Source organism: Siniperca chuatsi, linkage group LG4, assembly GCF_020085105.1.
Source record: "Siniperca chuatsi isolate FFG_IHB_CAS linkage group LG4, ASM2008510v1, whole genome shotgun sequence".
NCBI classification, from domain to species: Eukaryota; Metazoa; Chordata; class Actinopteri; order Centrarchiformes; family Sinipercidae; genus Siniperca; species Siniperca chuatsi.
In genome coordinates this window covers 17533498-17557869 of record NC_058045.1, presented here as the reverse complement: position 1 = coordinate 17557869, position 24372 = coordinate 17533498, and the positions used below count along the sequence as shown (strand labels likewise).

The window sequence follows — 24372 nt, the reverse complement described above, 5'->3', positions numbered from 1 at the left end:
TCACCACAATGGTTAGGTACAACACCCGCATTACCACTAATGCCGCACCAATCCGCCTGTCCATCTCACGCTCCAATCTACCCTCATTCATGAACAAGACCCCAAGATACTTGACTGGCTGAAAAAAAAAATATTTTTCAATTTGCCCCCATAGAACACAGGCATTCAAGTACTCCATCTCAGCTGGCCAACTCCACACAAAAATAAATGGCACGAAAGTAACAACAAAAACAATGTGTTGAGTGCATTTCTGTCCACATAAAACATTGTAAATCCAATTTTTGGAATATTTTAAATCTTGCTTTGTTTACATCCTTGTTTGTGAGCTCAGTCTTCTTTTTTACTGCCTTTGTTGTTGTGCATTGCTCCACTTTTTTGCATTAGAAACTATCAATTAATAGAATAGTGTGAAACAGGCGATAGGAATGTATAATGCCTTGCCCGTGTGCTTATGCATGCACATGCAAGTCATTATGCTCATCGAACAAAATAGGGACTCACTCATAAAACATTGGTCCATAGTGCTACTAGTGGTAAAAAAAACTCTACAGGGTACATTTAACTAAGCTTTCTGTACTACCAAGCATTAGTTGCACTTTTTGCTTTAAATTAAACTTTAAAAATGAGAGATTTCTCTGAGAACAGCTATACACAGGTAACTGACTGTATTAGGATAATTCAAGCTGGCAATGCCATCAAGTGATATTGTTGTCAAGGACAGAAGGGAAATAATGTCTGTGAGAGCTGAGATTGCCATGGCTCGCAATGCTGTCAAGGTTTGTACCCAAACCTAAGTTTATAAAATCCTGAAGTAGGATAGCCGTGAAATAAGCTTCATTAGCTTATATGTATATACCGTAATTGTGTCACAATCTTTATACATTGCCCCATTCGGCTGTGTCCTATACTAGGTAGTCCTATCTCACCTTCACTTAGGCATGTCCAATCTTGTTTAAATGACAATGATGCAGAGTCAGCCATAAACCTCCTAATGTTTGTCTCTAGTGAGCTCTTCCCTCTTCCCCCCTCTAAAGAGAGGCCAGCACCTGGACACAACCCAAAACGACTGCCTGCCTCTTATGCCTGTCCTCCCTGCTGCATGCCTGAGTACCCTCCTCTTCTATCTATACTGCTGTCGACCTATCTACTTAACTGATTGACTGTCATGACATTTTCTCACAGTTAACTTTAATCATTTCAGTCTAACAGTGTACCATTATGGAACGAGGCAAGCCGGAGCATTTGTGTGGTACAACAGCCTACTATGGTGGCACAAAGCTCAATTTACATAGAAATGACCAAATTACTGAGCAACAGCGCAACCAATGGGTGCTATAATTCAAAACGACTACTGTGACCACACGCAGGTCTCCGACAGGGCACAGCCTCCAGCCAACACTAACATTCAGAGAACAAGTGGTCAGCTAGCAGGAAGGAATGTGCTGTTTCAGCAGGTTGTAGATATTTTGTCATCAAGTATCACACGTCCTCTTGCCCTTCTGTGTATCGATTCTCTTTGCACTTCAGGCATGGAGAGGACAAAGCCCTTATGACACAGTCACAGCACATTGTAAAAAGCAAAAAAAACAAAACTCCACCGACAAACGAGTATGCTAAAAATGAACAGATATTTTCATGCTGTTGAGTAGGAGTAATGTTTTATAAATGCTAATTTAGAATCTAAATAATGAGATGTGTCAGATATAAAAGTTGGGTTTGCTAAGTGTTCCAGCATTTGCATACACCTTTTCAGAATTAGATGCTATATTAGTCATCCCCTTATTCTTGTTAGGCAGACATAACCATATGTCCAGCCAGCTAATTTGGACCAATCAATTGTCTGGCATTGGGGCTGATTCATAACCTCCCCTCACAACATTTGCATAGAAATATCTTAATTATGGCCACAATCGCAGCTAGGTGCAGGTGGCCATGAGAGAGACGCATCCAACAGCAAAATGGTCGATTATCTCTCCATGAAAGCAATCAGTTATTCTTTCCAGAAAAAGACAGAAAAAAAAGTATTTTCCATAAGCATACTAATTCACATTTACATAGAGATGAATCCAGATGCAAATGAGTGAAACGGCATGTACTTGAAACAAGTCCCCTGGCTTTACTGAGGCATCAACAGGCAATACCCAGAGGAATATCAAAATTCATCAAGCATGTCAATCAAATGCTTTGTGGCATTTCAGTTAAGTAGTACATCACAGCATATTCCTTGTTTACCTTTACAAACCTTACATTTTGAAATATGACAGTAGACCTATTCTCTTTATGATATAAAATGCAAATGATTTACATGAAATTGAATGAAGCTTATGACATTCTGCAGAATCTGGTCTGACATTTTGGAGACAGAGCTTGAGGGACGAAGCATAACAAATAGGATGGAATTAAGTGGTGAAATTATTCAGGATTTATTTTTATGTATGCTATGACTGGCATGAAGCAAATCGTATTAAGGGAAAATAGAGGGAATCCAAATTGAGGTTAAACAGTTCTTGTTTCAAAATCAGTTTAATGGATTATATGCGGATATATGTCTATTTGTATGTACAGTATACTGTAAGCTATATTATTGCTCCAAATCTAATTATAACATAAAATGCTGATGAGGAATATAATAATGTCATATGTCTGTGTTTTCTGATATATTTCTGTTAACATAGACTACATCAAAGACCTGACTCACTTGTAGTCATGACAAAGTGAAAAAATAAACTAGCACGATGACAGTAACAGACTTTTGTGAAGGAAAAGTACAAGTATGTGATTTTCCATAATCTGCAAGCATCGCTGCCCTGAGAGAGTGGACAAAGGCTGGACAGATGTATTAGTCTGCTCCCTTATGTATGCTTTACTGTGACAGAGACTTGCAAAAACCAATTCCCCACCCAAGGATGCAAGTTTATTGGCTGAAGACATTGGCCATCAGAGTTTAGGGAAATCTGTCACAGAGTTCTACATGGTCTACACACACACACACACACACACACACACACACAGACTTATCATCCTGACACATTACCCATCTCTTTCACCTTCATTTTTTATATTTTTATTCCCTCTGATTTATCAAACACTTGTGTGCTATCACAGCTGACTTTAAAAGTAAATCCATATGGCAGAGATTAACAAAGCTGGGTGTTCCTTGTGATGTTTCCAGGTGCGCACACTTGATAAACTTGCAGTTTGTGATGAAATGTGACTACATACCGCAAATCCAAACAAAAATGTCCAATCGACATAATAGGTAAAGTCAAAGAAGACATCTTTAGATTTGACTTAAATGAATTTGTATATACACGTCACGACATACACATGCTGAGATGAAAACAGAGGAAGTTACTACACTTAACATGTTTTTTCTCCCCTTATTAGCTGAGGTATGTGCAGCCCTTTTCTTGCCTGTCTCTGTTACTCATTACCTTCTACTTTGTCTTGGGAAAGAATGCCCAAAGGCCCTGACCTTATGCTTTCACCCCTGGTTTGAACAAAGCCAGGCTTTGTGCCAGCTCTCCAGGCACACCACAGCCTGGCTGTCCAGCCCCTCCAGTCGTTGCCCAGACCCCCCAGTTTACCCTTCATGGCCCATATCCACTCAGCTGTGACTAAGTAACTCTCCCCTAGTATGTGCCTTGTTTCATAATGAAATCATTCAGTCATGTGCAGGAAGTTGCCTGCACTGTGAACTCCACTCACACATGGCAGGCCCAGGAATGGGATGGCAGGGACAGTCTAAGTCAGTTAGTCACCTGGTGTCTGGCCAAACACCCAGTTTTACTTTTTTGTCCAAAACACTCAGTCTTTTATACTTTAAATCATGCATGCATGAGTATCTCAAATGTTATAGGCTTTGTCACTTGTTGCTGATAATGGTATTCTGGTTTTCAGCACAAAGACTGAAAACGTAAAAATGACAAGCGGTTTTACATGGGGTTGTGTGCCAGACTCTTTCTTGGCTGGGAGCAGTGACTTCCTGAAGTCTTGTTGTCACCGTGAGATAGCCAGGCAACTAGCAGAGACTTCAGGAAGTCACTGCTCCAAGAGATAGTCCGGCTTATAACCCCATAAAACCACGTGTTGTTTTAACACTTTGGTTTTTGTGTGGATTAAACAAACAACATTAGTGAACTTTAGAGGTGCTGGTAGGTGGATTTTGTTACCTTTGGACAGAGCCAGGCTAGCTGTTTTCAATCTTTAATCTTAATAGCCTTGTATTAATTGGACAGACATGAGAGTGGTATTGATCTTCTTATCTAATTATCAGCAAGAAAGTCACAGTAATAAGCATTTCTTAAAATTTCATACTGTTTCTTTAAAATGTTGCATTAATATGAATAACTTTCTTTTAATATGACCTACTGAAAATCCTGATTTCATTGTAGTTTTTTAAAATGATGAAATAGGATCTCAGCCAACTTTGACAACGGTTTATGTACACAGCTGGGACTCCTTCTGCTTGCCTGCCTGAGAAGTGTCTGTGTGCATTTGTGTGTCCATGGAGATGATCCTCCCTCAGCTCCTCTGGAATGTTTGCAATGTGCACAAAGAAGATCAGCTTGAGTACCTGGGGTCTATGCTCGGGCCTGCTGTGGGCCCCTGGCTGTATAAATGTCTGAGCCTGTGATCCAGCCTACTCAGAAAACAAGCACATCTGGAAGGAACCACACAACGGTGGCATGTATAAGGACATAACTAACTGTCATATACTGCATAATAACCTACCTCACTGGTACCCACCACATGCAAGTCATGTGCATGGAGATTCTGTTGCCTCTGGGTTCAAAGAGTGCGGGGGGGTTGAATGAGTTGAAAGAGTGAGGAAGGAACATGTGTGAACAGTTAAAAGGGTGATTCAACAACCTCTTTGCTATCCACCATTAGTGTGATTATAGCTGGCATGGTCCCTGGTGAAAAAATGCCCCCCCCCAAAAAAAAGAAACTAATTAGGAAAATGAAACTTTCATTTTCCATTTAGCTAACAAATGAAGTTGACAGTGATTTTAACAGTGAAGACAGATGCACGGCAGGAAGGGCGAGATGTGGGATAAATACAGAGGGAGGAAAATCGTGCAAGGCAGGAGAGGAGGAAGGGTTGTGAGTCTGGTTTAGACCTGCAGACCTCAGTTTAGCTTTGTGTTTAATCCCTGGAGTCTGCAGCCTGTTGTATATCTCTTTGCAGTGTTTGCCATTAACAGACATGCTTAGAGCACGATGCCCAGCTGCATCACCCCCCCTCCGAAACACACATGTTCACATACTAACCCTACACCCAGCACTTTAACATGACCTGCTTTCCCCTATACAACAGTCAGTGCATATATTGATCCCTAAATCCCTATTAGAGCTGCAGCAGGCAGTTAGTCTAGAAAAAGCCCCCAGTTACACCTTCTTAAACCTCTGCTGCTTCTCTGCCACTATGTAGTAACTGTAGTTGCAGGAAGATGCATAAATAACTAATACTGACACACGTGCTGTAAGCCCTGAAATGAAGTGCGAGTACAAATCGTGCCGCTATTTGACCAAGACACACTCATCTCACTCTATGGAGATGTACAAACAGGCATGGTGTGCCCTGGAGTTGGCCATATATTAAAAAAAAGTTGTAAAAGAAACCAGATGAGGTTCGGAATGGTGAGAGGCTGGAAAGAATTAGGCATTCAAAAGTTTGATCGTTGACTTTCCCTCTGATGTGCTCGTAAGTCTAGAACCAGAAATCAGACACAGAGCTGGGCCCACAGAGGAAATAATAAGGAGAAGATGCTTTCAAAAGGGTCAAATTAAAGACGGATGTGATTATTTTAAGCGAAAGCATACGGTATAGGGCAAAATAATACATGACCTCCAGGCATTATACATTCTCTACATGTTATTATTTCTATTGAATAACTTTCACAGTTACAAATTCAACCTTTGAAAAACTGTAAACAAGGCTGTCCTCTGAGAGCAAAGTGTTCATTAATTGTGGGCTTGGCTTCTCACCAGCACATGCACCCACAACCCTTTGTGGGTGCATGTGCTGGTGAGAAGCCAAGTTTTCTTACTTTTGAGCTGAACAGATTGAACCAATAAGCCATCCAGCCTTGGCCGTATAGGTTGACCGTTTATATTACTGTGTGAGTGACGAATATTCTGTAATCTGTCTTCTGGTTCTGAAAAGGAGCCAGTTTTTATATAGTTAGGGAACAGTAAAGCCCTTTTCAAAGGATGTCAAATGTCAGTTGTCTCCTTCAGTTCATCACTCTGGGTGTGATTATATAGGGCATTAGAGATTCCTGTTGTAGCGTGCCTGTGGCTGACAGCATGGCTCCTGGGGAACAGTGTGCCAGTGCAAGATATTTCTACAGCACAATGAGAGCACTGTAATGGGCAAGTACAGAGACTTGAGAAGTCCCAGCGCTCCATGCAGACTGGGTAAATATTTGATGCAATCTAATAAGGTAGTTATGTGCAAACTGCAAACAAAGCATAGTCCGACAACAGTTAAATTACAGTGTATTTATCAAAAAGGACAAGAGATTTTGGAATGTTACAATTCACTTAAATTAGTGGAGCATCAACTTTCCAAAACAGGTTGGCAGACAATATTTACAACATACTTACATGTACAGTGGCTATGATACACCTGTGACTTTAAGGCTGAATGTGCAATCCAAACACAATTACAAGAGTGCAGGTGCTGCTATGACAATGTACTGTGCAAATTATTTTCTATAAAAAGCAAGCCAGATGTCAACAGAAAGTATTCAAGAGTCAATTTATGTTAAGGCTTAGGAGTTTATCATTAGGATTACTGAACACAAGGATCAAGAATCAAAACACACATATGAAGGACTGCATTATGATACCCTAGTCACATATATAACCTACCCTCGCCTTAATTATTCGTCTATGTGAGGCATACACTGGAAATCTAAGCTGGGAGCTTATAGACATGTGTCAATTTTACTTATTTATAAAGTAGGCAACATATTCTATTCACAAGAGGTAGTTCAGCTGGGTATTCAAGACAGTTTTGTGTAATGCGCATCAGTTTATCACAGGTGTGCCAGTCGCAGTTGCAGAGCTCATTATACTGTGCTGGCAACAAATCCATCACCTGTGCGTGCAGAATGCTCACAGCTGGCCGTACTTTCCCTTGCAATGCAAAATGTGTTTGTATAATCTGTCTATCCTGTCCTGGAGAACACCAGCGTGCTCGTCTGAGAGAAATCCCAATTCCAGAGACAAGGGCTCGCTGTCTCTGTAGAGCTCCAGCAGCCTTTTCCTGGAGTCTCTGCGCCTGTGCAGCTCCGCCACGCGCTGCGTGGTCCTTTTTCTGAACACACACACGGAACTCAATACTGTATTGTGATATTTCTCCCACATGTTTAACACCCGAAACCCGTGCACGAGTCCGGCCTCGTTGTCTATAAATACAAGGTCACCACGGGGTGTTTTGAGGAGGTTGTTGGTGTCTCTCTCCATTACGCGCGAATCCCACTGCAGGCTGAACAGATTGCTGACGAGTCTGTCGAAGTTTGCAGTGAGGTAGTCGAATATGATCAGGTCGGTCCACTGCATTAGTTCCAGCAGCTCCGCTGTCGTCTTGTTCCAGAGCTCCTCGAGCACAGGATGCAGCCCGCTGCTCTCCTGTCTGAGCGGCGCGGGTGTGACTACCCCGGTCAGGTTGGAGACCCACTCAGTGAGAGAAACCACGGCTCGATCACTCCACTGTAAACTATCTATCCTCTTCCTCACAGCCGCCCATTGTTCACTGTCACCGCTCAGCTGGGACAGTATCAGAGGCGGCAGGTTTGTGATGCCTAGCAAACTGGCAAGGTAATATGTCAAAGTTTCTCCTTGCACCTGATCCGCGTTTATCCCGTAACGCACACACGCTTTGGTCCCATCTGCAAAAGTGGCGAGCTGATTAGATACCCTGCCGCATCCAGGCTCCAGCTTCACTATCCGGTATGTCCTGGCTCTCTCTCGCCAAGCCCGAGCATATTCCTCCTTGAAGCCCACAGGGTGGAGATCTTCCAGCCATTCACTCCAAAATATCCCATCCTCCACCGGGGAGCCTAACTTGACCGGGCCCTCCCGCCGCGCTGACCTCTTGTTATCCCCATTCACATGGTAATCTCGATTTCCTGCAGAGACAGTTGGATCAGTGAGGTTGTGAGCCTCAAGTCTGCCCCCCAAGTGCGGTCTCTGTGCCGCTGGGACAGCGAGCAATACCCGGAAAGTTTTGGCGGAGAGGTCTACTGGGAGACCTTGGTGAAAAGACCCTCCGCCCGGTACTGAGAACCTCCGTTTGTGTCGCTCCAAACGGTTCTCCAGTGCGCTCCAGACGTAGAAAACACTTGCAAGGGCGCACAGGAAAAGAAGAGCGAATAAGTTTGCTGAAACAGCCCTCATGGCGAAGACCACCCTTCCCTTCGGAGACCCACAGAGCTCCAGCAGGTTTAAATAAGATACAGAAAGAACCAGTTTTCTTCAATCCACAGTTGAGCTGGAGCCGCTGTGAGCTGTGCGCCCCGTGCCCCGTACACCCCTCAAGCCCCGCGGCTCACAGGCGGACTGCTCAGTCAGATCACAGGAAGAAGAGGGTCTCCGAAACAGTGTGACTCTCATCTCCCGTCCTGGCCAGTTGCCTTGTCATATCCCTCCTCTGCGGGAAACAGAGACAGCATTTCGGATCACCACAGCGGATGTCCTCTATTCAGCGTGCTCCATTATAGCCCACTGGCGTCGGATATGGCGATTTCTGTCCCTTTACACCTCTCCGTTTCTCATGTTCCTTTCTCTCTCCGCTGGGCGCTGGGTGAGTTTGATTTGTAGTGGTGTCGGCTCGCACAGAGACACTAGGCGGTGAGACACGTGACTCCAGTCCCGAGATGGTGGGCGGATCGTGGGAAGGAGGGTTAAGAGAGGAGCGAAGCAAGTGCACCGCGCTGCGTTTGTGTGTGTGTGCGTGTGTGCGTACGATGTGAGAGGATTGTGCGGTATTGGTCAAGGTAGCCATTATGATAATTGATACCTAGGGTAGAAATACTTTGGAAATTATGTCACCATTTTACAACAAATGATATTTCTTGCCTGTGCAGGCTTACCAGCGGAATATATGTGACAATGAGACAAAGGCAGGCAGGGAGTGGAGGGTAAGCCTGTCTTGTGCAAAACATTCGCCCACCTTTTTATTTCTAATTTATTATCGCCATGAGGTCATTGTGGATCACAGAAAGCACTTAGTAGTATCAGCACAATTTCTTTCATTGTTTTGGCTCTGTACTCCAGCACATTAGATTTGAAATGAAAATATATCTGTGGGGTTAAAGTGCTGACTTTCAGCTGAGGCTGTTGGAGGGTGTTCACATCCCTATTGGGTGGACAGTGTTGGACTCATTGCCCTCGTTACACTCCGAATTTTAGGACAATGATATACAAACATACAGACAGGCCACCATTTATGCCCCAATAATGGAATGTTCCTGACTAGCCCAGGTAGTCACCTGACATCTATTCAACTGATCATATGTTTCACTGCTGATAACCAGACTGAAGGCTCCTGAAACAAGCAAGAGATGGAGATAGCTGCAGTAAAGGCCTGGCAAAGGATGCAAGCCTATGTGAGTTGTAGACCTCAGCTACTCATTGAATGCAACCAAATGTTAAATAATATGTGATTACTTTATTTAGGTTTATGTTAAAGACCCTCAAATTTAATCTATTTCTTTTAAAATGTGCTGGAGTACAGATCAAACAAAAATGTGTCTAAAAATGTGACTGTCCTAAGACTTAGGCTATAGACAGCACTGTACAGCAGCTTCAGACCTTGCAATGATCTGATTTGTCACATAACACAAAATAGTTTCTAAGGATGAAAGAATATTTTGAGACATTCCAAATAATCTAGCCTACAATGTGACCTTAAGTACATTTTGTGCATGTAAATAATAATTTGAGTATATTTTTAAAATTAGCCTTGATTTTAAATGAATGTCATTTAGAGCTGCATGTACACGTCCCTCAATTTCTTGTATATTCCCAATTATATTCAAAATGAGCATAGTATATGACATTTTGACAGAAAATCTTAACACAAGGTCCACATCCTGGCTTTTTACAGAGTTTTCAACCATATTTCACCTTCTTCAGCAGTGGATGGAGTTTGCTCACTCATAACATACTTGATTCAAATGCCTTGTTTCAGAAGCAATAGTTTACGCTCCAGTTTTGTATTCTTAAAGACCACCATTATTTCATTTTCTGCTGCTAATTTGATAATTTTCCTATGAACACCTGGGGTACAATAAAGTCATCTCCTGCTTGTTTCATCCTTGTTCCGGGCTTTTGTTAAACCAAATGTAACATGCATGCACACAAATTCCTTTATACATGTCTCCCTCATTAAATGATTTCTCATTAGCATCCCCCCACACTCTTTCACATTCAACTCATGTTTTCGCACTCTGTATCTTGAACCTTAGTTTCTTAATCATATTAATTGGGTCATTTTTATAGCAACATGCAGGCATGCTAAATTGCCTGAGTAGAAAAGACAGCCAGAGACAAGAATACTCAATTACACCCAGTAAACTAGAGGTCCATTAATGTATGCTTTAAACGGCTGGAACTCTGAAGCTGTTATCTTCATGCTGATATTTGTGTTATTTCCTAGCTTGAAGAGAGACATACTGGACTACACAAAACCCATCTACACTAGTATATCTTTTAATATCCAACAACATGCAGGAATAGACAATAACTCTGATGTGGTCATATTGCTCATGTAGCATTCACTTCTGCTTTGCCAAGTTGGATGTTTTGGTTTTTTGCCATCAGCGGAATAATTTGTTCAATTCTCAGCCTGTGTTTGATTCTGCAATGCTGATTGACAGCGGTGGCAGTGCAGAGGGAACGAAAAATCCCTGGGTTGTGCATGAGTAGAGAAGCATTTACAAGTCCTAGATTCTCAAGAAATGTAGTGGTGCATGTCTGAGCATGTTTTTCTAACATGGTAGACAAAAGAGTGGGTACATCTTTGTGGAGGTGGGTTAAATATATCTAAACTACATTCAAGTATAGACGGATATAGAAAGGATACTTTCAAGTATTTTAAGTTTGAATTCATGTGTGCTGTACATCAGTATGGCATGTTATCTCTCTGCTTGTTCTCTAGTCCAGATATAAAAACCCTGCTTCACCTTGGTCTAGCTGCTTCCCTTCACTTTCACTTTAAAGCTGTGTAACAGCAAGACTTCCAAGGTCTACACATAGGAAATGAAGAAGGCTTAAGAGCATTGCTGGAATTCTGTCTGATATGTGTTGCTTTTTCGGAGTATGGAGTAACTGTATTCACTGGCTCAGTCTGTGGCAGCATGGCTCGCGGTGTCCTTTTCCCCCAAGCACAAGTGTGGACACGTTCTCATATCAAACCTATCTGTTTCTTGCCATGTGTTAGCTACAGGTCAGCGAGCCTCTGAGCCCCCCTCCCGCTGCATTCCTCCTTCTGCTTTCCTCATAAATCCCGCAGTAGTCCCAGGAGGGCCGTAACACAGGGAAAGCCTTTCCCCACCAGTCATGGCTGTCCGTGGTCAAAGGCTGCAGTGACACAAGAGAGCCCAGACCGTCTGTCATTCTGTCCGCAGCCACGCAGTACACTCATCACCGGCTGACCACGCCACAGCTGTGATACGATCTTGGGTTCTCTGTGTGGTGCCTGTCTGCGTGTGCAGAGGGACAGAGGGAGGCAAAGGAGACATAAAGGGATGGGGACAGAGGAGGAGAAAGTGCAGTGAGCTTCTGTCACTTTCTTCATAGTCTAAGGTTAGTTCATGCTGAGCAATAACTCATAGGTCCCATGACACTTTGAAGCACTCTGTTTCCTGGACTGAATAATTAATGTGCAGGGCTTCCATTAGCGTTGAAAGCTACGATTATTTCAGAGGGCCTGACAATTACTCATGCTCAGGGATTCAGGGACAGGGTGGGGCAGATTCATGGGGAATTAATTTATTGTCTCCTGGTTTATGTGTAGTCTGTGATGAAGATATCTGCAAGAGCATGTGTTGTTTGGACATGTCTCTCCTCAATTGTGTTTATTCTAAAAAAAGTGAGTGGAGCAGATAATAAGAAGGAGGTATGGTAATTTGATTTAGTATTCTAGTGGTGAGTACATATGCGCACTGAACTGTCAATACCTGCCTTGAATCCAGGATATTGCCATCTGTTCAAGAAGCCCAGCATGTGCTTCTCTCTTCTCAGAACGCTAGAATTTGGCTGCGGTAAACTTGCAGTTGAGGGTGTACCATTACAATAAATACTCCAGAGACAGATAAGATGTTTCTTTTAACTACTGGTGACACGATTGTCAGCACTTATCTGAAGTAACGCTTTGGAATAGTGCATAAATTGCACAAAATGGACCTTATAGTCAGCACACTACTTTCTTGGCTTCTTTTAGCAGGCAGCTGTTGCTGGTGTTGAATGTGAGAGGTTACACAGTTTAATTCTCAACCACAGTGTTTCTAGGATGATGCAGTTTTTTAAAAGCAACAGCAGTCTCCACTCCTGGCTTTATCTAGACAGAAACCGGGGTCTCAGAGGCAGCAGGCAGAAACAAGCAGCCTATGCAGAAACAAACCGAAACTGTTGCTACATTGAGAGTTCCGCTGCACCGCTGAGACCTGAGTATGGCACACAGCCACCAAACTGCTGCCTTTTTTCCACCGGTTTCATTAGCCTGCCTTTGCCAGTTTCCTGATATACAGGCTCAAGGTTTTTAGCACTGACTGGTCCATTGCTATTTGCTAATGAATGAGTTATTGTTCATGACTGCTGAATTACTCTCTCAGCCACGGAGGAAAAACAGGAGGCATGGCTTATTGATGTACTGTACTCCCTATCTCCATCTGGTTTCCATGCAGCTGGAATTAAAAGAGGGGGTGGTGGGTCGAACCAGCGGAGGAGTGGGCCATTGAAATTCGGTGCTAAACAAGGGAGACCCTCTTACAAGAGTGAAATCAGGAGGGGAGGAAGGAGATGTACTGTCAAGCCACTCGATTAAAGAATCAGTGTCCAATCTCCTGGATTACACCCCCTGACCTGCCACGCCAAAACCCCTATTAAATAAGTCAAGAATTGAATTCTTTTTACTTTCCCTTCTGCTAACTGACTCAAGTGTGCTCAGTGCTTTGTGGCAAGGCTCGCCTTTAAATTGGCTAAAGGGAGCGCTTAATAACATCTGATCATTATTAGGAAAGTCATGACATTCAAAGCCTTGGTGTATTTTATTTATTTTTTCAGATGAAGTGAACCGTGTGATATGGTTTTGCCCCAGCTCTTGTGGGGGTCACACGGTCAGTTAAGATTAGAGATGGTGGTTGAATGTCCTCCTAACGTTTCAGCGAAACATTTAGCAGCTTCAAATTTAATGGGCGAACAGCGTGAAGTGCTTGCTCTCATCATATCACACTGGAATGAATCTTCGCCGTGTGGGAGGGAAGAGTGCTGTGGTTTACATGCATCTTCTCTCTCAACTCCTCCAGATTTCAAACCATTCGAAGCAACCACTAATAAAAAACATTTAGCCTTTTCAGCATATGGCAGTAGCTTACACAGAGATTAGAGGGAATTCAGTCGCATTCTTTTGAACAGATATATGGAGATGTGCATATCCAGATAAGACATTCTTTCTTTTTTCTGCACCATGATCAGCTATTGTACAGTGTTGTGAACTACCAATTGACTTGGGGGCATTTTGCTCTGTGGATCATAAAGCTAGTGTTAAGAATGAAGTCCGTATTTCATATGGCTAAATTTATAGTCTAAATTCAAATGAACAGGCCTGTGCAGTACCGTATTAATATTTAATTGCCATATGGGGCATACTGTAAACATGTGCCATTTGACGAGAAACTGTAGTACCAGTGTTCTTCTTTGTACTTTCATTTGGTTCTGACACTTCAAAGCCTTAAATGTTGCTTAGATGTAAGCTGGACATTAGTTGAAAAAAGAAATGCAATATGCCAGGGAAAAGGCCAGAATCCTGGACACAAGAATGACCCCTTGGCATTTTGACCTTTTCCTACCCACGAGGCTGGTAGTGTTGATAGGACCCTGGTGAGGGAAGGGTAAACAAACGAGCCACATGGAAAAGAACTCTGCAACTGCTGCAAGTAAGACAAAAAAATACCTTGCTCAGTACTCACTCAGTCTCTCACTCCAAATTAGCATGCAATATAGACTGTTTGAGTTAGCTGAATCTTGTTAAATATAAAAATAGTGCAACTTGAGTCAAAGAATTGTCTAGTTTTGTAGAACTTTTCGTGTTCTTGGCGCAGCGTGTCTAAATCAGGAATAATCCCTTTACTTTACCCTCTTATCTTTTAATCTTTGTTCATTTCTCTGAACTGTGCTGCATAAATAACAACATCCTGCTTGTCTTTCTTAGCCTAAAATCAGTATATAACATAGGCTTTTCTATCATTTAAAATCCCAGAGAGGAGACTCAACACTCTGGCCATTTGATATCGGCTTTATTTCACTGGAAGTAAGTGAGCGGAGGCTTGATTATTTATGGCTGTGGCCTTGTGGAATGGGCCTTTTCCATAGGCCTGATTGTTGAGTGTATTTTACTTTCTTATGCTTCACTGGTGCCTGGAATCGCTAATGTGGCTGATAGATGCTCACCACTGATAGATTTATGTCCCTCGGGACAGGTTTGTATCACTGTTTGCTGTCAACACATACATTATGCCGTTTAAGCAAGAATGATCACTGCTATTAACAACAAAGCAGGCCCAATTGAATAATTTAACGTAGTGGGGTAGTGGTGGTGGCTCGTTGCTGATAAAAGAAAGGATGGGAAATTGATCAAACAGCCAGCCCTCAAACAGCTGTGGAAATATAAATATTAAAATGAGATCAGAGTGATTAGTTATGGTGCCCTGTTCCAGTCCGGTACCTACTTCTTACATTCCTCTCCCACTGAGATTCTCGCTGTGGACATCTTGATTCCACTTTGCTGCTTGCAATGGCAAATCAATATTTTTCATAGCAGATGAAAGTGGGAACCATGGGATGTACTTCACGTGAAATGAAGTGCTGTGGTACAGGGTTCCTTTTTTGTTCGTTTTATTTTGGTCTGTACAGGTTTTTGTGACTCGCCTTCAGAAATTCCAATAAAAAAGACATAGCATCTCTTCCACATCAGGCCCGTTTATAAGTCTTTAAAGGCTACTTTAGATTCATCGCATGTCTCCCTTGAAAGATATTTCATGGATTTGTAGGCTCTGACTCCCTCTAGAGGTAGTAAAGATTAAGAACCCAGGATTAACAACAACATGCCTGTTCCCATAAACAGTCCCACTCACTTAAAATATACAGTATACTTTCGAATTCCTAGCTTACACCAATTTTCACATTTGTGATTCAGTTTGCAGGATTACAACAGCAAACATTCCATGCCATCTGAAATGGACATGCTTAGAGAGTTTTTGTGGCAAATGTGCCCATTTACTCTCACAAGAACATTGGACTCACAGATGGGAGGGTTATATACATCTAAAGTCTCCACAGTCACACCACAGTTGATGCTACATACTGTTGCGTGTTCTATCTTCAGCTGCCTACGTTGTAGGGGGTTAGACATCAGTATGAGCAATACATGATGTGGCCGCTCCATAAGGGTACATTTCTTAGAGACAGAAACACATCCTCAGCTATCAGGTGGATTTATCAATTACTTGAGATCAGGGTGCTATTTCTGGCGAATGTCTTATGTATCCTGGAATAACATGTTTTGATCTAAGATCAGATGTTTTTTTTTAAGTTTATGGTTATGTTACTTGATAACTGATCTTCTCTTTGACATTCTATTAATTTAGTCCAGGGCTTTCAACATCATGGCTTTTACTCAGGAAGGTTTGGAATGAGAGTCATGAATCTTTGAAGAAGATCAAAGGGTTTTTGAAATTAACTTATCTTTGACAAAGTCGTGAAATGCCAAAAAAATTTACAAGTGCAATTTAAAAGAGCTTCCACTCTCTCTGTTCTTGTTTAGTTTAATTTTCGGGTGTTTTTTAATTAATTTCTCACTTGTTCTCGCTATGTCACTCTCTCTCTTACACACATCACACACGCACACGCACACACACGCACACACACCAACACACAGCTTCTAAATTCTATTACAAATCCAGACACTCTAAATGCACCTATTTCAGAACAGGGACACATATATATCTCAAAGGCTGCTGCATGTTTATAGATTTTGATTTACACTGAATTTATACATACTGCTGTGCAAAATGTCTTGCCTTATTTGAGAAATGTTGAAATCTTAGACATGTCAGTTTTACTTACTGTAATATCTGAAGGGGTCACAGTAAAAATTTTTTTACATTATATAGAATGTACACAGACATTCCTTCTCCACCACAAGCAAATTGTCACAATATACCCAAGAGGTCTAGGGTGCCTTAAACGTCCTATTTACTGAGACTGCCATGGCATATGCTATGGCTATGCGGTTTACTGATGCGGTAAGGACCTTTGCCCACTTTGGCCACAAGAGGCTGCTGTGCACATATCATCTCTCTTGTAGAAGTTTGGCTTATAGAGCACTGTACTTAAACTGGTTTATGTAGTCTGCTGTTTGTGCTCTAGTCTGAGCAAAGATAAAGTACCAGACATAGTGCTGAAAAGGCAGAAAGTAGGCAAAAGGGAAGAAAAAGAAAGACTCTAGGCTACAACAACAGGAACTGACAGTGAATGTGTCTATTTGCACACATTGTACTGTATATTATATTATACATTGTTATCATATGCTGGTCAACTTAATTTATCTGCCCCTTAAACATAACACTGTTGATCCAAAGTGCTTTACATGATAGTGTGAAACAAAATAAAATGCTTTAATTTGAAGGGGAAAAAAAGAAAGATATGACATATGACATCCGTTTGGATGATGGCGTGAGACTATTCAAATCCCACTCACAGTAGTGAAAGAGAAGGTGACCTTGTTGAAATATAGTCACTCTCCAATTTATTTTCAAGGGGAGAGCCCTTGTTTTATTGGACAATATTTAAAATAAGTAACTAAGTTCTCTGGGTTCAAGCTTTTAAATCTTAATTAAACAGTTAAAGATCAAATGAATATGTGTAATAATGTTTTCTGAAGTTTGCAAATACTGGCTGGTTTTACATTTGGCTGTGGATGGATTTGCATGGAAAATTGGGGTCTGTGGATATTTTGCATATGCTGTAATTTGTAATCTGTGACTACATGCAATGGACACTGACTCGACTGTATAGCATGTTCCTGGAGGTACATATGGAAGAGTTCATACTGCATGTTGGATATTATATGGGTGCAGAGCTCACCAGGTCACACATTGATATGTGCACCGTATCTCTAGCATCCTATCTATAGACGCCCTTGAGGGTGCTATAATGATCTTTACTTTAATGTGGTTCCCTGCTGTTGGACCTCTTGCTGTGGGATTAACTGGGTATAATGGGATGTGAAAACCAAGTCTGTCATTTCCAGCCAGGGCAGCCATACACACAGTGAACACAGGACAGAAATAGTCAAAAGCCAATGAGTAAACGTCATAGGTAAAAGTGTTTTTTAAGTGTTTCATTATCAATGTTATCGATGGATTTACATAATCTAATAGAAATAGGGAGGTACATCATTTCATAATTTTTGGTCAGCCACTGAAACAGCAACAGCTGAAAAAGTATTGACTTTTACAGCAAGCTTTTATCATCTTTCTGTGTGTGAATGAAAGTAATTATCTGAACAGGATCACATGGACCCAGCTAATGCAAATAGTGAAACCAACACATAACTTTACAGCATATGTTAGACTTACACCAGTATATTTGAGTTTCTCGTAACCATGGTCATGCAGGGCATGAGTTTAGCTCAGAGAATTTTATGGAAGTATTTTATTCACATGATGTGCTAGCTCAGTTACAAAAAACACCATTTGCAAGCAATAGCATGGCTTGAGTTCCAATGACTCATACTCATATCATTTGTGATTTTAATGCCATAATTATAATATACTGTAGTTCCATTCACTAATACACAGTCCATGTTATTATTTATATAGTACACATGATCTCAATATTTGACTTTTTTCCCCCTGTACCATATCCCATTTAATTGCACTAAGGCATGCTACATGAACAGGCTTAATATTTGGCACGGCTGAAAAGGATACCACCCTGGATCCACTGGTACTATGATGGCTGTGGAGCACCAAACCCACCCATGACACTAAATCCAACATTAATGTGACTATAAATACACACAACCGATCAAGTATCAAGAGGGTGGAGCTCCACGTCCACACCCTCCATCATGACATCCTGCACAATGAGCATGAACCCTCTCATATTTGTTTTCCATGTTAAGCCTCATTAAGGGGCTCTGTCCTATAAAATTGTCAATTCCTCCTGGCAAGTGTTCCTCACACAAAATGCCACTTATGTCACTGAGAATATGTTGAGATCACAAGCTCCTGTCTGGAGACTCCCCAAGAGCTATAACCAACAGAAACAAAACACAGAGTGCTGAGAGAGGAGAAACTGCTCTCAAAGCAGCATAGTTGGAGAGGAGTAGGAGAATTGGAGCACTGAGGTGATGTGCTGTAAAATGTTAGGTTTCTGTTAATGAGCTTTGGGTGGCTGTTTTCCACTTTAAAGTAACTTAGTGGTTCCAATTCTGGTCTCTCACACTGACCTCACTTTTTCTTTCTTTCTCCCACCTCTTTATCTATCCTGACCAAATTATTTCCACCACAATGGCACAGCCTTGTTGCTCCACTGCATACAGTGACAGGAAGGGGATGAAAAAAAAGATGACCAAAACAGAAAGCTAGTTGCCATGGAACACCAAAACAAACTCTGTAGTGTGAGACAGCTGTCTGGTTCATTGCCCGCGTGGCTATTCTTTAGTACCAATGACATGACAAGGGTCACCTAGTGATAAACACAGATCAAGGGAAGGAAATGCAATTGTCCACTAAACAAAAGCAGAGTCAGGTCTGTAGGACACTATGTACCATGTCAGAAACCTCATGACTCCCTGTCGGAACCCAGAGCAGAGTGAATGTCTCCTCCTTCCTCCTGCATACCATACTTTCCCTCTCTGTCTCCTTCCATGTCCTTCTGAGGTTTCCATTAGAAGAGTGACGTTTTTTTTTATCCCAGTGTTGTTCCATCTAAGTAAGGAGCTTGGTCAATTACTCACGGAACCTCCAGTGCTACTGCTACCAGCTCCAGTCATTCTTTGCCATTCAACAATTTCATTTTCAGATTTTTATGCTCATAAGACCCTGTTTTGAGTCTCCCTAGAAACTTGGATGGGCTAGACAAGATTTTGTGATGTTGAGAGCCGTTTGGATGATGGCGTGAGACTATTCAAATCCCACTCACAGTAGTGAAAGAGAAGGTGACCTTGTTGAAACATAGTCACTCTCCAATTTATTTTCAAGGGGAGAGCCCTTGTTTTATTGGACAATATTTAAAATAAGTAACTAAGTTCTCTGGGTTCAAGCTTTTAAATCTTAATTAAACAGTTAAAGATCAAATGAATATGTGTAATAATGTTTTCTGAAGTTTGCAAATACTGGCTGGTTTTACATTTGGCTGTGGATGGATTTGCATGCATATTTTGCATATGCTGTAAGTGGATGAAGTTGTTTCCTATTAGAATAAGTTGTTTCCTATTAAGCCTTTTTTTCTTGTAAGGATCAGCTATGTTCTGATTTAGACAAAAAGCCCACATTTCACTTCAAAGTGCCTGATTACAGGTTGTCAGAAGGTTTACATTAAACTCAAACTGTGACTACATGCAATGGACACTGACTCGACTGTATAGCATGTTCCTGGAGGTACATATGGAAGAGTTCATACTGCATGTTGGATATTATATGGGTGCAGAGCTCACCAGGTCACACATTGATATGTGCACCGTATCTCTAGCATCCTATCTATAGACGCCCTTGAGGGTGCTATGATGATCTTTACTTTAATGTGGTTCCCTGCTGTTGCAATCTCCTGCAGATGGACCTCTTGCTGTGGGATTAACTGGATGTAATGGGATGTGAAATCCAAGTCTTTGTCATTTCCAGCCAGGGCAGCCATAGATGCATAGCTTCGCTGGGTGGAGAATCAGGAGGACAGATTTAGAGCTTCATACAAAGTAACGTGCAAATACATTTGACCTGACTTAGAGACTGAGTTAAATCAAAGCAAGCAGCGACAATTTGTCACTGCGTGCGTGACTTAAAAACAAAGAGTGGGTACATGTGAGCCAAAACTATATTAGATGTTTCTGGCTAGTTTACTTGAATAAAATATGTGTTTCAAGCGCTTAGAATGCTTTATTATCTGGAATCTGATGGCCAGTGGCAGTAATGTGAAATGTAATTCTTCAGGCACTGAATCTCACTTAATCTAGCATGACATACCTATAGGCATATATGAAATATCAAAATGAGGATTATAAGCATGCAGTGGTAATGGGCTTCATGTAAACAGAGTCAGTAAATTCAGGCACATATCCTAATGCACATGCAAATGTGTACTGTATATGTTCTTCCATTATAGTCAGGCTAATTTGGCCTCTCCTTCATATTATGTCACTTAATATCGTATCATTATCACCATCTGTCTGACCTCTCTTTGTTCCCTCCTCCTCTTTAACTGCATGCGTGTAATGATGGATAAAAACTGGTGAGATAAAAGGACAGACAGAGCCCTGCTCCTCTTTAGGGAATGATAATTATACATAAACACAGTGGCTGTGCAGAGAGAGTAGTTAACCTTAAAAGAGTTCATAAAAACAAGCTGTCTTCATAAATGGAGAGTTCTCTTTAGAGTGCAGCACATAAATGCGAGCATTTGGCGTCCACTTTGACGCTGTCCTGCACTATTAAGTTACTAAACTGCACCTCGTCATGGCACTGTGCTCCTGGCAACAGTTGTCGCCGGCTTTGCTAAAAAGCTGCTGCAGGCATCTGTCTTACCTGTGAAGCAGACGGCCTAGTTTCCATCCACCGCATCTAATGGAGACAGCAGGTTGTGCCATGATAAAGTGAGACCATTAACTGTTGGGGGAAAAAAGGCGCTTGTGTTTACTCTGTGTCCACTGTGTAACCATAGAAATGGGATGAATGTGATGCCATGATTAGATTCCTTCATATTAAAACCACATGGCTCCATAGTCCGACACCTTCATTTTGTCTGACCCTGTGAGAACTCTGGGAGCTCAAACACAACACAAACAAGATAAAGCTATTAATAATGAAGTCATCAGACATCAACATTTTGGGACCGTACTTACTTTTACAAATAGCCTTTGTATAACCTTCTGTAACGAATGTGTAGTCAATAGAAGTTGTCATTAAGTGAAATGGCTTCTAGGTAATTCGTTGTGGCCCTACTGCACCACTTCCTTCGTGTACTTGGTAATGAGATTTTACTGTGGGCAGGGGGCCCATTCACTTTGACCAACCACAGTGACCCAACTGAGAAGTTTCTATAATGCAGCCCAGGATGAGCTGTTGATCTGTGGGTCATGAGAAAATGTTTTCCTTCATGAGCATGTCTCTACTACAGTAATGATGAAAGAAGGTATCAGCAGGGCTGTTTGTCTGGCAAGGTGACCAAAATTATAGTCTTCTATAGTCAAGTGTGCAAAACAGATACTAATGACATGATAAGATAGTACTTTATTTATCCCGACAGAAATTGTTGTGCAGCAGTTGCAGTACAAAGTAGGAAAGAGTGCAAAATATAGAGTGAAAATAAACAAAATATAAGAATAAAGACAGAACTATACATCAGGGTATTATTGAGTTATTATTGGTCATTTCAAATGTGTAACAGCGGTTTCAGACCAAATGCTCAAGCACCAACAGTTTTCACGAGGTAGTACACAAAATAAAAAGCAGCACGTGATCTTACAAATCATCTAACACGGATACTATGAACTACAACATAATTAACAATGTTAATGTGTTGTCTTGTTGTGAGCAGTTTCATGTAGTTCCTACATGAAACTGCTCACAACAAATCTGTGGATTATCTTGCGTAACTGGGTCATGATTTCTGGAAAGAGAGATTGCTGTTGAGTTTTTCAAATGTAGTTTTTTGGAGCTTTGAGCAACACAAGCCGAGTGCCATATAGTCCCATTATATTCAAAAAATGCAGACATCTCTAGGGCCAATAATTCACACCAAAACAATCTATATGGATAAATAGTACTACAGATAAGAGGAAAAATATGTATTTTTGATTTAGGGTGAACTGTCCCTTGAAGCTAAATAATCTATTTAAAACTGATTGCATTATCTGAAAAAGCATTGCCACAAAACTATTTTTCTTAGGTCATGAAATGACATTTTAGAGATACATGGTTTTCACAGGATAGAGACATTTCCTTCCTGGAAGTTGTAGTCACCTCCAGTACTCCAGTATTGTAAACTCTGAATGTAGGAAAACTAATACATTTGAATAAAATCCCACAAAACCTAAATGTAATATCTAATATTATCTTAGTCACCTCCGTATACTAAAATGAGTGTCACAGTTCTTTGATTGCTGAATATTTAGTAACTCATGTGTTTTGTGTACAAAATCAACAAATGTTAGACTAACATTTTATATACAATATATTTAAACCAAATAGTGAGACAGTGTGTAAATGTTGTACACTTTTTCTATGTATTTAATACAAAAAAAGATGTATACAATCTACTTTGTATTCTTCTGACAGAGTAGACTGCAGCTGTCTCTGAAAATACCAAGCCAGTGTCCAGATTAACCTGAAAGCCTCTGGCTTGACATAATAAACCATTTGGCATCTGGACACATATTAGGTGGTGAAAGGTGGATAGAAAGTGCAGTGAGGCAGACAATATTTACTTTCCCCCTCCCTTCCTTTTCCTTATTTCCTGCCATCTCCATCCCCCTGTCTTCATTGCACTTTCTTCATAAATTCTCTTGATTTCAGTCTGTTTTTCAGTTTCCTTACTAAACACATACACTGACTGGAGCACTGCTCATGTGTTCCTTCTAGGGTCTAAATCCTGCTGTTTTAGAAAACTGCCAGGGATATTTGATTCTCCTGCTCTGAGTCTTTTGATCTTTATTCCCTGTTAGCTCTTGCATGCAGCTAGGAGTCCCAGTGGGCAAAGAACAACAAATGAATTAATTCCAGTGCTGTATCCAGCTGAAATAAAACACACCCAGGAGATCAAATAAAATAACAACCGTTGTAAAAACATGAATCTTGAGCAACTGTGTTTTCACTGACTACCTTTCTGTTGTTAAAGTCTTCAAGATGAAAACAGCTGTACAAACAAGGGTAAAACTATCTAAATTAAATGAATTAATTAATTTAATTAATTTCTCCACCATTTGATTTGCAGAATAGTATTAACCACATTTTCAGTATAAGAAGAAACTTAATTATGTAATTTCATACTATTGGTATGTATATGTACAGTAAGTATGAATATATAATGCATATAGTGCAAAATACAACCTTATGATAGTTACTGGAAAAGGCTCATCAGGAAAACATAGTCTTTTGACAATACAGTGTTTGTGTATATTGTTATACAGACACTTATTCACAGTCTTGCAGAAAGTTAGATGAGAAGATTGATACCAGTGTGACATCTATATGGTAAATATGTAGTGGGAGCCAGATCTGGTTAGCCTAGCTTAGCATAAAGACAGAAAACTGTTTTTGTTAGTTTTACGCTTTGTTTTTTTATGGATTAAACAAAAGAGATATAAAGTATTAATAATTTATCTTTAGAGGTGCTGGTAGATGCATTTTGTTACCTTTGGACAGAGCCAAGCTAGCTGTTTCTCCCTGTTTCCAGTCTTTATGCTAAGTTAAGCTAACAGTCTGCTGGCTGTAGCTTACAGACATGAGAGTGATATCAATCTTCTCATCTAACTGTAAAGCAAAAAAACGTGTAAGATGCCAAAATCAAACTATACCAAACTATTCCTTTAATCTTAAAATAATTGCAGACTGAATGCTATTGCTTAACACACACTGCTTTCTGAGACTACACAGCTGCTGTTTTCAAACTTTCTGAGGTGTGAACTTGAACCACACTGACCTAAAGATTTTTTAGACATGAACACACACAAGCAGTGAAGCACACATGTGTATTACTTATGTTGTGGGGACATAAATCTGTTTACACAGTCACATGGTGGGGACTCACCTTCATTATGGGGACAAAACAAAAAAGTCCCCATAATGTAAATCATTCAATTTAGGGTGAAGACTTGGTTTAGGGTTAGGGTAAGTCTCCAGGAAATGAATGTAAGTCAAT

At 40.9% G+C, this 24372-nt stretch overlaps 1 protein-coding gene across 1 annotated transcript; it reads right to left on the bottom strand.

The window, feature by feature from the left end:
- Positions 1–6487: 6487 nt before the first annotated feature.
- On the bottom strand, positions 6488–8853 carry fjx1 (four-jointed box kinase 1). Its single transcript, XM_044194229.1, has one exon. It carries the CDS (start codon positions 8407–8409, stop codon positions 7126–7128), a length of 1284 nt encoding a protein of 427 aa, XP_044050164.1. The 5' UTR covers positions 8410–8853; the 3' UTR covers positions 6488–7125.
- Positions 8854–24372: the final 15519 nt, after the last annotated feature.

What these genes read in the sequence shown, in the direction of transcription:
- fjx1 (XM_044194229.1), bottom strand. Translation starts at nt 8,409, where the DNA reads ATGAGGGCTGTTTCAGCAAACTTATTCGCTCTTCTTTTCCTGTGCGCC.